Genomic DNA, 13427 nt, shown 5'->3' with positions numbered 1-13427 from the left:
ATGAATGGGAGAAAACAGAATATACCTGGGCAGTCAAAAGTGAGATAGGAAGTAATAATCAGCATTAAAAAGTATTAATGGATGAGCTTCGAAGGAGTTACGTCGGATGACGCGTGATTTGTAGACGAAGCACGCGAAAGACGTTACCATCACATGGTCTTATCGATAAGAAATGGACTGCCGCGCCCGGTCGGGTTTCGCGCCATATCCGCTGCCTTTCACGTCTGTGAAGCGAGCGGTTCACTGTTCACGAGGCAACTGCTGTTGATGGGGGCTAGCCGGGCATGTGGCGACCATTTGGCCATACCACCTCACACAGCCTTCTTGGGTTGAACAGATGAGTTCCACAACTCCGTGATGGCCTTCCAGTACCTCTCTGGGTCCTCGATCGCGTGCCTGATGTGACCGCTGGTCTGGAAGTTGATAGTCTCGACAGACCAGCCCTTTGAAGCGCTCTCAGCAGCATGCTCCCTGACTTCATTCGCCCCGATCAAAGCGTCGGCTTCGGAGTAGAGGTACAGTCGCTTCGACTGTGGGTTGATGAGCTTCTCGTCGTTCAAATCCGCCCTCGCCTTGGTCGCCGCATTCGCCGTGCCAAAAAGCGAAGGCAGGCCAAGTTGGACAGCCACCACGAGTCCAAGCAAAACTAGTGCAGGCCAGCGTATCAAGATGTTCGAAGGGAGCCCGACTGCAAAGGCACTGACCCATCTGCCGAATTCCTTGGTGAATTTATCCCCGCCCGGTACAGAGTCAAACACGACCAGACGAGCAGGGAGGGCCGTCCCTGAGAGCTGGCGGTAGGCTTTACTGATGACTCCCAAGCTCATGCCACCTCCGTTTGAGAAGGCGTGGATCAGCAGGCTTGATACTTCTGCCTGAGCGTCGAGGAGAAGTGCCTTTGCTGGAGCGTCTGCTCGTTGCTTTCGTTTCTTGGACGAAAGGAGTATCCTGAAGCCAGGAGTGTCTGTGGGCGTGCTGGAGATCAGTACAATGCGAGCATCTGGGTATAGAGTGTTGTATTTTGTGGTGTATCTGCTCAGATTTCGGGCGGTGCCGCCCATCCACCCACAGATGAGGATGGTCGTGGGACCTGCGTTGGCTGGCGTAGCCGCGTCAGGCGAAGGCTCGTATATTGCTGTCGTGTCGGACAGCCGCTGAAAGACAATGGGTTCTGTAGGCATGATGCCGTGAGACTTTTGGCGATTGAGAAGCTGCTGGTGGCTACTTGTCTAGAAAAGTGTGGAATTTACTCGCTAATATGCCTTGAAGGTCAGAATGGCCAGATGTGACTGTGTGAACACACACATTGTTGCCAGAAACTAGCCTCTTCTCAATGTACCCCATGCTGCAGGGTTAAGGAAATGCAGATTTTGACGCCTTACGAGAGTGTCATCTTCGTATCTCGTACCCGTAGCTGTGGTGTTACCCATGTCGTCGCATGAAGACGCCGTAGGCAAGCCTCGGCTTGGATTCGGTGAAAGAGTTGCTCCGTGTCGGGCTCTGGGTTTGTCCGCATTCTGGTAATGGTGCTGACGCTCGGTACCTCGCCAGTCGCTCTATTTCAATCTAGAGTGCCCTTCGGCCTCACCAAGGCGTTTTGGAATGCACGTTGCAAATTGACCGAGATGGAGTGAATGGTGGTCTAACCTAGTTAGTCTTCGGCCTGACTAACGCCGAACTCGACTAACATCCTCGGACCGAAATCCTCGACTTTCTCTGTCCTGCACCTCAGCTCTCCAACTCTCTCAATATACCCTGACATGGCTCACAAAGAAGTGTGATGACACCAACGACTGAGGGACCGCCTCGCCCCGAGGAGGGACGACGCAATCGCAGGCCGAAAGCTTGTCGCACTTGTCGGGCAAGAAAAGTGCGCTGCGACTATGGACAGCCTTGTAGTACATGCGTGCGGCGCCATCATCCGCAGTTTTGCAGCTACGACAAGGCACCCGCTGCCGTCCAAGAGCCATTGTACCCTATCCTCGAGCGCCCAGCCTGCCGGAGCTCCTCTAATAGTCTCGAGGGTCCTGACCCAGGCCTGCCGACGCCGGCGCAGAGCGGCACTAATGACGCGGAAGGTCCGTCTAATACTGCGCCAGATGACCTGCTCGCCATACTCGACCACATGGCCGTTGGTGCAATGGCGAGCTGCGAGACGGACACCGTCACTGGCCAAGTGACCTTTGTCGGCCGCCGTGCACACGCTACCTTCTTCCGCACGCTCCTGTCGTATCTCCCCGAGCAGTCAATTCCTCCTTCAGCTTCGGTCGAGGCCATCTTTGGTCTGACCAATCGTTCAGTCTCGCAGCCTTTTGTGTCGCTCTGGAACACCACCGCCCGCGTCACCATCGGAGACATTCTGCACTCTTTGCCCTCGCCCGAGGCTTGTTTGCGGTATTATCGCGCCTACCAGCAGACCTGTCATCCATTCTTCCCTGTGATTCCAGACATTGGAGCATTCGAGCGCAACCTTTGCATCGTGCTCGAGCGGCTCGTAGCAAAAGCAGACGAACCGTCGTCTTCTCCGACACAGACAGAGCTGGCCGCTCATCTACCGCGTGCTGAGCTGGTCGGGTATGCCTTGCTCTTTGCAGCCCTTGCGGCAGGCTGCCAAAGCTGCCTTGCTGCCGAAGGCGATCACCAGCTCGCTCTTTACACCCGCGTGTTCGTGGCCTGCTCCTTCGATTGTCTAGGCCTCGCCAACTTGTACGTCAGTCCTTCTTCAGAGACGATCCAGGCCCTCTTGATTCTCGCCAGTGTCAATTGCAACGACGGCAATCCCGGCGTCACCATGAGCATGCTCGGCATGGCTGTCCAGCAAGCACAGGGTTTGGGCATGCATACAAGGCGCGAATGCGCTTGCAGCTCACCCACCTGCGAGTGTCTCGAGACCTTGCACCCTTTGTGGAGAGCCATTCTGATTCTGGATAGTAGACTGTCAATGATCTACGATCGTGTCCCGGTGACCTCCTTTCCGGACGGCCACAGCCGCCTACAGTCCCTCATTCGCGCTCAACGCCTTGAGTTCTGGGATTGCCTATTTGACTTGTACTGCCTACAAATCCAATGGCAGTCGCTCGGGGGCCACGACAACCGTGTATTGACTCCAGGGGACGTCGTGGACTCGTACTTGGAGCATATCGCTCAATTGGGGCAAATTGCACGCAGCGACAAGTCAACTCTGTGCCGTCCCAGTTCAGTGCAGGCGACCATTGAGCAACTTGTCTTCACCATGCACCTGGACTTCTTTGCGGGTACACTGCATCTTCAAGCTGCCGTAGCAGTGACGCGTTCAACTGAGGGACGACGGCACCACTTTCGCGACATGGTTTCGAAATTTTGCTCGGTCACCAGCGCCTATCTCAAGCTCCGGCAGCTTTCACCCATTTCCAAACTGTCCTGGGAGATCATTCGCGCTTTCAAGGCGTCTTCAATACTCATTGCGGCGTTTGAGGTCATTCTACATGATATTTTGTCCGGTCGCCTTCTCCGACAGTTGGCAGAATTGATGTCTGCGAGCTCGAATCTCCGTTCATGGAGAGATGAGCCGGTGCCGTCGTCTTGTTTGGCGGGCGTCGAGACACTGGGTCGTTTGCTCCGAATTCAATATGGTGTGCCTATCGCGGTGGATATGGGAGTGGATTCAGGCACGCTAACGGCACCAATGACTTGTTGAGTTTCTTTTCGATGAAAGAGCATAGGGAGCGATTGGCCCAGTCGAAATTTAGAGGACTATGCATTTCCTGATTCCCACGATAGCGACCTTCGTGCCCTCACAGCCACTATTCGCACGGCGTTCAGATTTGTGCTTGTACTCTTCTCAAACCACTGCCCATGTATACTAGCAACGGAAGCACAGTTTCGGACTATGCGGCATCGAAGGAGATGATAATGATGGATGCCTGCTTCTGAACTTGCCAAACCTATCTGACAAGGCCCTGCTCTCTTGTTCGAGTCCACTTCGATCCCGCTCTAAAGCCACCCCGCTTCATCTGATCCTGGCATACACGACCCGTTTTTGAAATCAAACACAACTTCTCCTCCCTCCACTCCGCTTTCCACGGTTACTATGCGTCTCCAGTCAAGATAGGTTGCTTCCTCCCCCTCCACACCCCATCGGATGACACCTTTCGTCCATCTGGCTCGGTCCCACAGTTCACCGGGTCCCGCGCCATTGGATCTCTGGGTACTTCCCAAAACCATTGGGATCATCTCAAAGAATCCGGTATCGTGTTTAGGCAGGAATTGTGGGTGCAGGGCCCGCAGCGACGCCTGCGCCTGTTTGTCGTGGAGACCGACATCCCGCAGGAGCCAGTTGTTGTATGTGTTCAGCGCAATGTCAACATTGTAGGAGCCGCCCTCCGACGCCCTCCTATACAGAGCCTGCATTACTGCGATCGCGCCTGTGAGTCCAGTCCTACGGTGCGTATAGTCAGATCCTTGCCCACAAATATGTCACTTGGCAAACTTACTGGGAGTCCGAGTTGGGGAACAGCGGCATGACCGGCTCGTCAAGGCCCAGGAACTGCCCTTGTTCCCAAGACGCGCCTGTGACCTGGCCACTCAATTAGCCTATCGATTCAATCCGAGGAGCCGCCTCACAAACTTACACAATCGCTAATCGGCTGATATCCAGCCCGATGAGACCACTCACCTTTCCAGCCGTAGCAGTTCTCCCGGCAGTAAACGAGCCCCTTGCCGCGACGCCGGGCGAGCTCGTGGGCCCAGTTCCGACCGTGTCCCAGTCTCTCAGAGACACCAGGCCGGTAGCTGTTGACAACCACGTCGGCGTCCTTAAGGAGCTCATCGAGCTGAGCCTTCCCCTCGAGAGTCTTTAGGTTGATATTGACGTCCCGCTTGCCGAGCTGGCCGTCCGCGATGAAGGGGATCGCGTCCGGCTGAGTGTCTGTGGACACGCGCAGGACATCTGCGCCCATCAAGGCCAACACGCGCGTCACCGTTGGGCCGGCAATCACTTTGGTCAAGTCGAGCACTTTAATGCCTGCCAGGGGGCCGCTCTTCGGGCTGTCGCTGGTGGGCCATGATGTGGGCGGCAGCTGCTCGTGGGTCTTGTAGATCTGGTAGAGCGGCTCTTGGATGTTCAGGCTGCCATGCGGCGTGGCTGCGTACTCATCGACGGTGCGGCAGGTCCCGCCGGGCATGTGCCACCGCTCGTTGGCCTCAATCTCGAGGGATAGGCTGTCTCTTGAGGCGATGACGTTGCGGTAGATGTCTTTGATCGCGGGGACATGTTCAAGGCCTTGAAGATCGGGACGGTGCTGGGGCAGGTCCAACATGTGCAGCGTGGGTGTCGCGTCGAGGCTGCCATGTAAGTGGAAGTACCGATTATCCTTCGTCTTGTACCTGAAAACTGTCAATGATGTTCGTAGGGCCGCCAGTATGTCTTACATATTTGATGACAGATTTCTGTACATCTCGCGGTTGCGTCCTTTGTCGAGGTAGAGGGCTCTGGGTGCCACCTGGCTCTCGATGAAGGTTTTCCCGTTGACCTGGAACAGGAAGACCGAGCAGAGCATCAGCGTCGCCGAGTACACGTCCACCACGATCGTCTTGGGCTCTCCAGCATTGTAGCGTTCTCGGCAGATCGCACTGGCGAATAGGCCGATGCACGCCCACAGGGCAGAGGCGGACTCGGACATTTTCAGTGGTGTTGGCAGGAACGAAGAGACGTCCGGCGTGAAGGTGACGGCAGATGCATAGTCGGTCACTGCCGCTGGCATGTCCAGGTTCGCATTCATGATGAGGAGGGTCTCCAGGATTTCTTTGGCCGCCGACGAGATCGAAGGGCGATTGCCATCGCTCTCAGACTGGGACTTTCCATCCATTTCTGTCAAAGGTCGTAAAACCGAAGGTCGAATATGGTACTCTTGATAGGTATGTTGTGTTGTGGCAAAGTCGGTGCAGATGGATGTTCAAATTCTGTTAAACAGCGCGTCTATATGGACCCCTGCTGGTTTACATACAAGTATTTGTCTGTTGGCAAAAACATCCTCGGCCCAACACGACACATGATCGTTGACTGACACGTCATCAAGTTCTCTTTTCTCCAACGACCTCGTAGCTTGGTATAGGATGCGAATGTCTGTCTCGCAAGGCTCATGGCATTGCGAATTCTGTGTGCCTACGAGCCTCGGTCCTTCATCTTCCTCTCTTGATAGGTGTGACATCGCTGGTGGAGTTGAGCTTTAGCACCAACGTGCAAAGGCTAGAACGACTGGTTGGTGCTGGGCAGCTCAGCTCCACCAGCGATGTCACACCTATCGGCTACTGGAGACTGGCTTGAGTTCGGAGCTGTCACCAAGCATTCACCCGTACAGAGTGCGGTAAGGTGTCAGGATAGAGGTGTTTTCAGAGTACCAAGGTTGGCCAAGCCTTATCTCCGAACATCCTACCAAAACTCGGCCAAGGCTGAATCCACAGTGCGACCACCTCTCGGCCCGAGCAATGCCATCAGTCTTCGTGAATGTGTAAAAAGTGGGACCTTGGAAGATACTACTGCCTTATTGTCATGATCAATTACAACCCTGTGGAATATATACTTTATGGTGCCTGATGGCCGAGTCGGTCGCGATATACGATCCTAATTGCACCGTCATACAAACGTACGGTGCGGTGCAACCAGTGCGGCACAATGATCGACCGACGCGATTGCAAACCTCGGCCTCCGGTCCACAACAAATGATGGATTGTTAATTCGTGAATTAGGCAAGGGCGTGAGTTTATGATCAAGGAAATGTTGTAGGTCGCATCAGTCATTACTGCTTTGAGCCAAACGACATTGATCATCAAGACAAAGCCGCGGTTCGCCAGAAGCATGTTTGACGGACGGACCTTTCAAGCGATGGCCGGAGTTGTTCTATATAAGTATCGACTCCCACATCAGTAGCTTACGAAATGCCATTCCGACCGAGCTCTGTCTCCTTATCAATTCGAAGGCAGCACGCATACCCCCAAAGCCATGACGGAGACAACACCAACAAGCACCGGATCTGGGCCGTTGCGAGCGGTCTTGCTAGTCGGTGCGGCCAGCGAATATGGTTTCGGCCAATTTGTGCTCCGAGAATTGGTCAAGTCAAAGCAATCATTTAGTCGAATTGCAGTCTATCTTGATCTGAACCGCGACAACTCGGCCAAAATGCCCCTTCTCGACCGACTGAAGCAGGCAGGCATAGAGGTTGTTCAAGGCAAAGGATTCGAGAGTCCAGATCCTTTCACGGGTTTCGACTGCGTTATGAGTTTCCTTGGAAATTACGGTCTGCATCTGCAACCTCAACTGATCGACAGTGCCATTGCCGCAGGCGTCCGTCACTTCTACCCCAGCGAGTTTGGCGCGGACATTCTTGTCGGACAGAACTGGACGCAGAGATACTATGTCGAGAAGGTCAGAACGCGACAACACCTGGAGCAACGTGCGAAAGATCTGCCTGCGCTGGGATGGACGTATGTGCTATTTGGTCGGTTGACCGAGTGGGCTGTGCTCTCACATTTTGGATTCGACAACCGGGCCTCACGCGCCCGAATCTATGGAACCCCAGATGGAAAGCAGAGTCTAATCAATGCAACAGATGCGGCAGCGTACACCGTCCAGACTCTGCTAGATCCATTGAGTGTGGCGGATGCAGGGAGGAGGACCTACCGGTTCTCCGAGAGCTCACCGTCGTATGCGACGCTGTTCGACACCTTGAAGACGGTGACAGGCAGGGAATACCAGGTCGAGTATCTAGATGTCGAAGAGGCGCAGCTTGAAGAACAAGCGGCCAAGCAGAGCGGCGATGTCGGGGCGGAACTTGCTGCAAGCCACAAATTAATTCAGGGACGACAGGGAACTCTGCTCCCGCTTCCTTGGGACAACGACAGGTTTCCAAGCATTGCGCCGTCGAGTCTCCAGGACAGCCTGATGGGGGCCTTCGTCTCCCCCAAGCTCCGGAAAGCTTATGGTTTGGAGTGATCTGGAGAAGGCGGCAAGCGTGAATTTGAACTCAGAGCCACGGGTGTTTAGTCTTTTACTATACCTATGAGGGTTACGTGTTGGTCGGTTCAGACATGCTGTAATCGTTCGAGAATGGGAAAGGACTCGCCGGGGTAAATTTGCTGTGGATGAAGTTGTATGTCGAATTAAGGGCGCCCATAACGTCTAGGGTAGTCCACAACTGGACTTTTCTACGTGGCTGCCCCGCTATCTATCCGCAGAACCTGGACCAATGGCATTGATTGAGTAATTGCGCTATAGTCCTTAGTAGTCACGCACACTGTCTACCCCTCAAAATATCTCAGGGCATCTGACTTTGTCCTCTCGGAGTACGTGCTGTAGGTGTGGCCGAAAGTGGGGCTGCGGAGGGGAAAACGGGAAATGGGATTTGTTCGAGAGAAGGCTGCGGTTGAGAAGAGGAGGTATAGAGGGAGGGAGTTGGAGAGAATGGTCATGGGGAGCGGGAATCCTCTTTATCAGTATTGAAAAATGCTCATGGATGAGGTTCGAAGACGTTACAAAGGACGACACGTGATAGCCATTTCATCACGTGGCATTATCGATAAGCCGCATGTGGAAGAGCGTTCCGTCGCCACATGATATGACGTAAGGATTAAACAATCGGGCCCAAGCTCCGACCATCTTGTAATATATCAATAGCGCTCTTGAGTGTCCAGTGTCACTCACTATTTACTCTCATCAAGGCAACTAGTATCAAGAGTCTTTAATCCGAGAAACGTCAAGGTCAACAGCAATCCCCAAAAAGATGTCGGCAGCATCATTTGCAGCACTGCGCAGAAGCCAAGGTGACGAGCTAGCCAAGCTCGCCGAGGACCACTTCAAGCATGAGTAAGAGCGACGATCGTGTTGATCCCATTTAACCAAGACATCTAAGTACTAATTTGTATAGTCTGAACGAAGAAGATCGCGACCTAGTCCGAAAAGCCGCCTCGAAATTCTCGACTCACGCCCTCATTGGGTCGCTCGCTGGCATTGCTTTTGGTGGCTACCTCGCATTTCGTGTCCGGGCCAACCGGACCAAGATGTACCAGGCCTTCCGTGCAAGAGAGAAGCCTGTGGCAGTGCGCTTTGCCGATGGGAGGGAGGAAGCTATCCCTGATGTCACTCCGCTGCTGAAGCCGACGCCTGTGGGCGACATCGCCGCGTATACCTTTTTTGGACTTGGAGGGTTGTTTGTTGGTGGTGAATTGGGTCTACTGACGGGGAGTTGGTCGGCGAGGAGAACGATCAGTAATGACCCTACCACCAAGGCTCGTCTAGAAAAGGCGTTCAAGTCATTCAGAGCAGATGTGCTACGAAAACAAATTGACGAGCTTGAAAGAGGTAACAAGGAGACTCTTCTGGAGGAAGGTTTCTAGGCATACTCTGGTTAACACAGTGTATCATTTTGGATCTCGGATCTATATCCATTGGTATGCGATTTCATATCCCACGATCATCTGGAGATGAGGAACAGCTCATCAACATAAAAGCCCGTTATTCCGACCTAGATCTCAGTCACATCGTGGACCTAGTTTTCGAAGTCAAAGATATCTTCATCTTCATCTTCATCCCCGTCACGTCTCTTCTGGTCGTGGTCTTCCTTTGGTTGCTTTGATATCTTTAATCTTTCTGATTGCTTGGCCTTTTGATCACTTTTCTGACTGCTACGACGACTGGTGTCCGAAGACGTGTGTCGCTTCTTTCCGTGTCTTGCACGGAGGATTTCCGCGGGGTCATCAGAGTAGTCTCTTCTCGAGGGGCCACCCTCTATATCTGAAGTATCAGAGTAAGCGGCTTGGCTGTTGTTGTCGGCGTGATATTCAGACCCGGAATACAAGGAACCGCTGCCTGCTCGAGCGCGGTCGGATCCCTAATCCTCGTGGCTTCTGCATGCAGTACAGTGGCCTTCGAGGACTACGGTGCTCCGTTCGTGGTTGAGACATCGGTCCCGACACGGAGTTGCGTACGTTTCGTGGTGGTTACACTGGCTGTATACGCGCTCAACGATTTTACACATTTTGCTAAGAAGTAAGGTGATGACTTGTTCCAGGGGGTCTCAAGTGTTGTTCGACTGGGGGTTCCTAAACGACAAGTTCTGGGATTTCTAAGAATTGCGAAGAATAGTTGAGAGAAAGATTCTAGAAAAGCTTTGTACTCTCATCAAGAAACAAACCATGCCATGACTCGGCGTCAATCATCTGTCATGTGTACTCGTTGGATGAAAGACTCATTAGAGATTTGAGGTATACCTTACATCTTGTTACAAGGATCTATCGCCTTGGCTAGGTCCTCTATTAGGTGTCACTATCTTAACATGACTATTAGATCCGCTTGGGGCAGGAGATCTATCGCTACTGTGACCTGCTGGCCGTCGAAAGGGCCAGTTGTTACAGATAGTGATCCAGTGTATTGGACCAATCTTGCCCTTAAGCCTTATCATTCCACTCGTGGATCCTATCTGCGGCCTCCTGGGAAAGATAGTTTCCTTTGTGTTTCCCATTCTCCGGACAAGTCTTTTGGCCACAGACTCGGGTTCGCCGAACCTCATCTCCCGTCGTGACAGTACACTTTTCTTTACCGCAGGGCTTGGACTCAGGAGTCTTGCAGCCGCACCACCATACGTTGACCCATTGCATGCACATGGTTGTGTTAAGCTAATGTCAAGGGTCTAGAAGAGAGAATTAGGCTAGATCCTTGAATATTCGATTTTCTTTAGAACAAAGTGTCTGTCGATATCGCAATTTTGAAGATGTTCGAGTTGCTGAAAGATAGTTGAAGGTAGTTGTTGATGATCAGGTTGAGAATTTGGCAAAGATTCTAGGTTAAATAGCCGTTTATCGAACACTCCATGCTGTCATGGTCTGTTCTGCAAAAGTCTGAGTGGTGGCTTCGCGATGATTCCTGCCAGAGCTTGAATTTGCGTCAAAAAGGAGCCTCATAGCCAGCTGCACAATAGTGAAGAGTTTTACAAGTATGGAGTGTCGACTGTTGTTGGTATAATGTTGCCTTGTTGGGTTTCTCCCTCCTGAAGTAAGGTCCATCGCAAGGCTGAAGGCGTAGCACATGGTCGGCAGAAGTCCTCATTGAAATGGATGGAATCAAATTCTTCATGCAACGAAAGTACTTTAGATACAAGACTAATCCCTTCGCATTTGCGTCACAGTGCTGGGAAACCCAATCATGGGATGAAAACCAGCACCAAGGGCTAAGACAATAAAAAGGCACGACAGCAGGAAAGGTCCAAGACCGCGGTCTCGCTAGTAATCGTCTCCACGACTGAGAATTTCTTTGTGTGTTTCACGCAAGATGAGCGTCTACGAAGCAGGTCAGCTGGTGGAAAGTGTTTCGGAGCCCAACTGCAGCTTACATGTTCAAATTGGGCGGCGTTGGAGCCTTTGATGTCCATCAAGGGTTGATAGGGCTCCACCACTCCATTGGAGATGAGCTGGTTCATCTGATGTCAATTAGCTCCGATCAAGATCAAAAGGGAGAAAAGGGGTCCATACACCGACCAAATACTTGTCAACGCCGAGTCTCTCAAGGTATCGACGGCAAAAGACCACAGTTCCGAAATTCTCTCTAATGGTCTTATGCAGCCTTTTTGCCGAGGGCAATGGGGAATGGATCCTCAATGGGGCGTCATCATTCAGGCCGTAGCCGTATATTCCGACCTGATATACCATTAAACATGAGTGCACAAGTTTGAATGTAGAGTCGAGGGCGCAGGCTCACATCATCACGCAGATAACCACGGCCGGTTGTACCGAATGTCTCAATGGCAAAGACCTCGCCTGCTTCCATTTTGGTCTGGTCCGAGTTCTTGATAAATGGTATGGATTTGCCGCCATGAATGCGCCACTGCTTGATGTTGTGTGCTGTAATGTTTCGCACCGGCTTGATGGGATACGTTTTGCCCGTGACTTCCACCTCATAGCTCTCCATGGTTTCTTGGATTTCAGCGCTAACGTCACAGATACGCACATCGATGCCAGCGGCCTAGATGCTCGTCAGTCACGTGTCTCATTGGGTGGTTGTTCTCCTGGCCTTGCCTTGACGCCAGCATTGGTAGCTTCCTTCACCGCAGTTAAGAGGGTGTCATATGTATGATCGAAAGCCATGGTGAACGCGCTATCCACAATCCAGCCATTGATATGAACGCCAAAGTCGACCTTCATGACGTCTTCTTGCTGGAGAATGACATCCTTCTGGCCTGGGTTAGGTGTGTAATGCGCAACCTGATGGTTGAGGCAGAGGCCGGTGGGAAAGCCCATGCCTGCGTTGAGGCTATCACCAGGATCCAATCCGGCATGTCCCAACAACGTCCGAACACTATTTTCGATTCCTTCGGCGATGTGCAACAAGGATTGCCCAGGTCTAACAGTGTCTTGTACCCATTTTCGAGTTTGGCGGTGCACCTCGGCGGCCTGACGATAGTTTTGAAGGAAGACGTCATCGTTGGACAGTTGTGTAATGTCATAACGGCGTTCAGCGGCGAGGATGGATGCCTTGGAGTACTGTTGTACTTCACCCTCAGGGTAGACACCGGATGGGAAGAGGTCGCTGAGCAAGATACTTGGCGGTGAGGTTTGTTGCTGAGGAATACTCACTGCCTTTTTCTTCTTCTTGGACTTCTTTCTCTTCTTCTGTGGTTTGGTTGCTTCGGCTTGGGAAACGGAAGCTTGGGGGAGGATCATGTTGGTTCCGTGTGCATTGTCGTCGCCATCTCCGTCGCTATCGTCGTCGCCTCCGCCCTCTCCGAGAGATCCATCCCCGTCTCTGGATGTATGAGCGCCCCGTGCTTCCCCACCGAGGTGCCCGGCTCCATTGGCATTTGGAGGGCCATCTTAATCGGTCAAGATTGAGGTTCGATTACGAGGAAAGGTTCATGGTACTTACCGTTGTTCCAATGATTCCTGTTCTGCGGAGTTTTGGTTCCCATCTCGACATCTAAGGAATAGTTGGATATTCGGATACGAGGCCGGTCAGTGAAGATGTCTGAAGGTGAAGGAGATGTTTAGGGATGAAGAAGGGAGGGCGAAAGTCACACGAGGTTCAAACAGAGCGGGAGGGCCAAGACCGGAAGTGGTGGGGGAAGGAGCGATGGGGCGCCTCACGGTCTTTCCCAGCAGGAGGGAAGGTCACGCGGCGACGGCGGCTTACATAAGTAATATCCTGATCACGTACTCCGTATTTCCTAACCCTTTTCCTGCTTTTATCATCCTATGAGCTCTCTTATCCCTGACTACCTGGTCATATCAGTCCATTTTCATCATGAAAGACTCGATGAGATGCTACACTAAACGAAGCACACCAGCGCGCTACCCTCCCATCCATCTCCATTTGAGCAGATGGACCTTCTTCCCTCACTCTGCCTGAGTTGCACTCTCAATTCGCCCCTTTGTGTCTGCATCCCAGATAGGAGGGTCATCTTTTC

At 52.6% G+C, this 13427-nt stretch overlaps 4 protein-coding genes across 4 annotated transcripts; 2 read left to right on the top strand and 2 right to left on the bottom strand.

The window, feature by feature from the left end:
- Positions 1 to 311: 311 nt before the first annotated feature.
- PV10_02483 (uncharacterized protein) lies at positions 312 to 1181 on the bottom strand (the record flags this gene model as incomplete). Its single annotated transcript, XM_016366806.1, has 1 exon — positions 312 to 1181. The coding sequence occupies one exon, from the start codon at positions 1179 to 1181 to the stop codon at positions 312 to 314; it is 870 nt and encodes a 289-aa protein (XP_016226324.1).
- Positions 1182 to 1780: 599 nt separating this feature from the next.
- PV10_02482 (uncharacterized protein) lies at positions 1781 to 3727 on the top strand (the record flags this gene model as incomplete). The annotated part of the gene is made up of 1 exon (XM_016366805.1): positions 1781 to 3727. The coding sequence occupies one exon, from the start codon at positions 1781 to 1783 to the stop codon at positions 3674 to 3676; it is 1896 nt and encodes a 631-aa protein (XP_016226323.1). The 3' UTR covers positions 3677 to 3727.
- A 4914-nt stretch (positions 3728 to 8641) lies between these two features.
- On the top strand, positions 8642 to 9561 carry PV10_02481 (uncharacterized protein). The gene is made up of 2 exons (XM_016366804.1): positions 8642 to 8839; positions 8901 to 9561. The coding sequence occupies exons 1-2, from the start codon at positions 8757 to 8759 to the stop codon at positions 9367 to 9369; spliced, it is 552 nt and encodes a 183-aa protein (XP_016226322.1). The 5' UTR covers positions 8642 to 8756; the 3' UTR covers positions 9370 to 9561.
- A 1515-nt stretch (positions 9562 to 11076) lies between these two features.
- PV10_02480 (methionine aminopeptidase, type II) lies at positions 11077 to 13096 on the bottom strand. Its single transcript, XM_016366803.1, has 6 exons — positions 12890 to 13096; positions 12043 to 12836; positions 11726 to 11989; positions 11500 to 11664; positions 11361 to 11447; positions 11077 to 11307 (listed from the first exon to the last, which is right to left on the bottom strand). The coding sequence occupies exons 1-6, from the start codon at positions 12930 to 12932 to the stop codon at positions 11251 to 11253; spliced, it is 1410 nt and encodes a 469-aa protein (XP_016226321.1). The 5' UTR covers positions 12933 to 13096; the 3' UTR covers positions 11077 to 11250.
- Positions 13097 to 13427: the final 331 nt, after the last annotated feature.

Source organism: Exophiala mesophila, assembly GCF_000836275.1.
Source record: "Exophiala mesophila strain CBS 40295 unplaced genomic scaffold supercont1.2, whole genome shotgun sequence".
NCBI classification, from domain to species: Eukaryota; Fungi; Ascomycota; class Eurotiomycetes; order Chaetothyriales; family Herpotrichiellaceae; genus Exophiala; species Exophiala mesophila.
The sequence above is the reverse complement of the archived record's forward strand: the minus strand, read 5'-3'. Positions and strand labels throughout refer to the sequence as shown.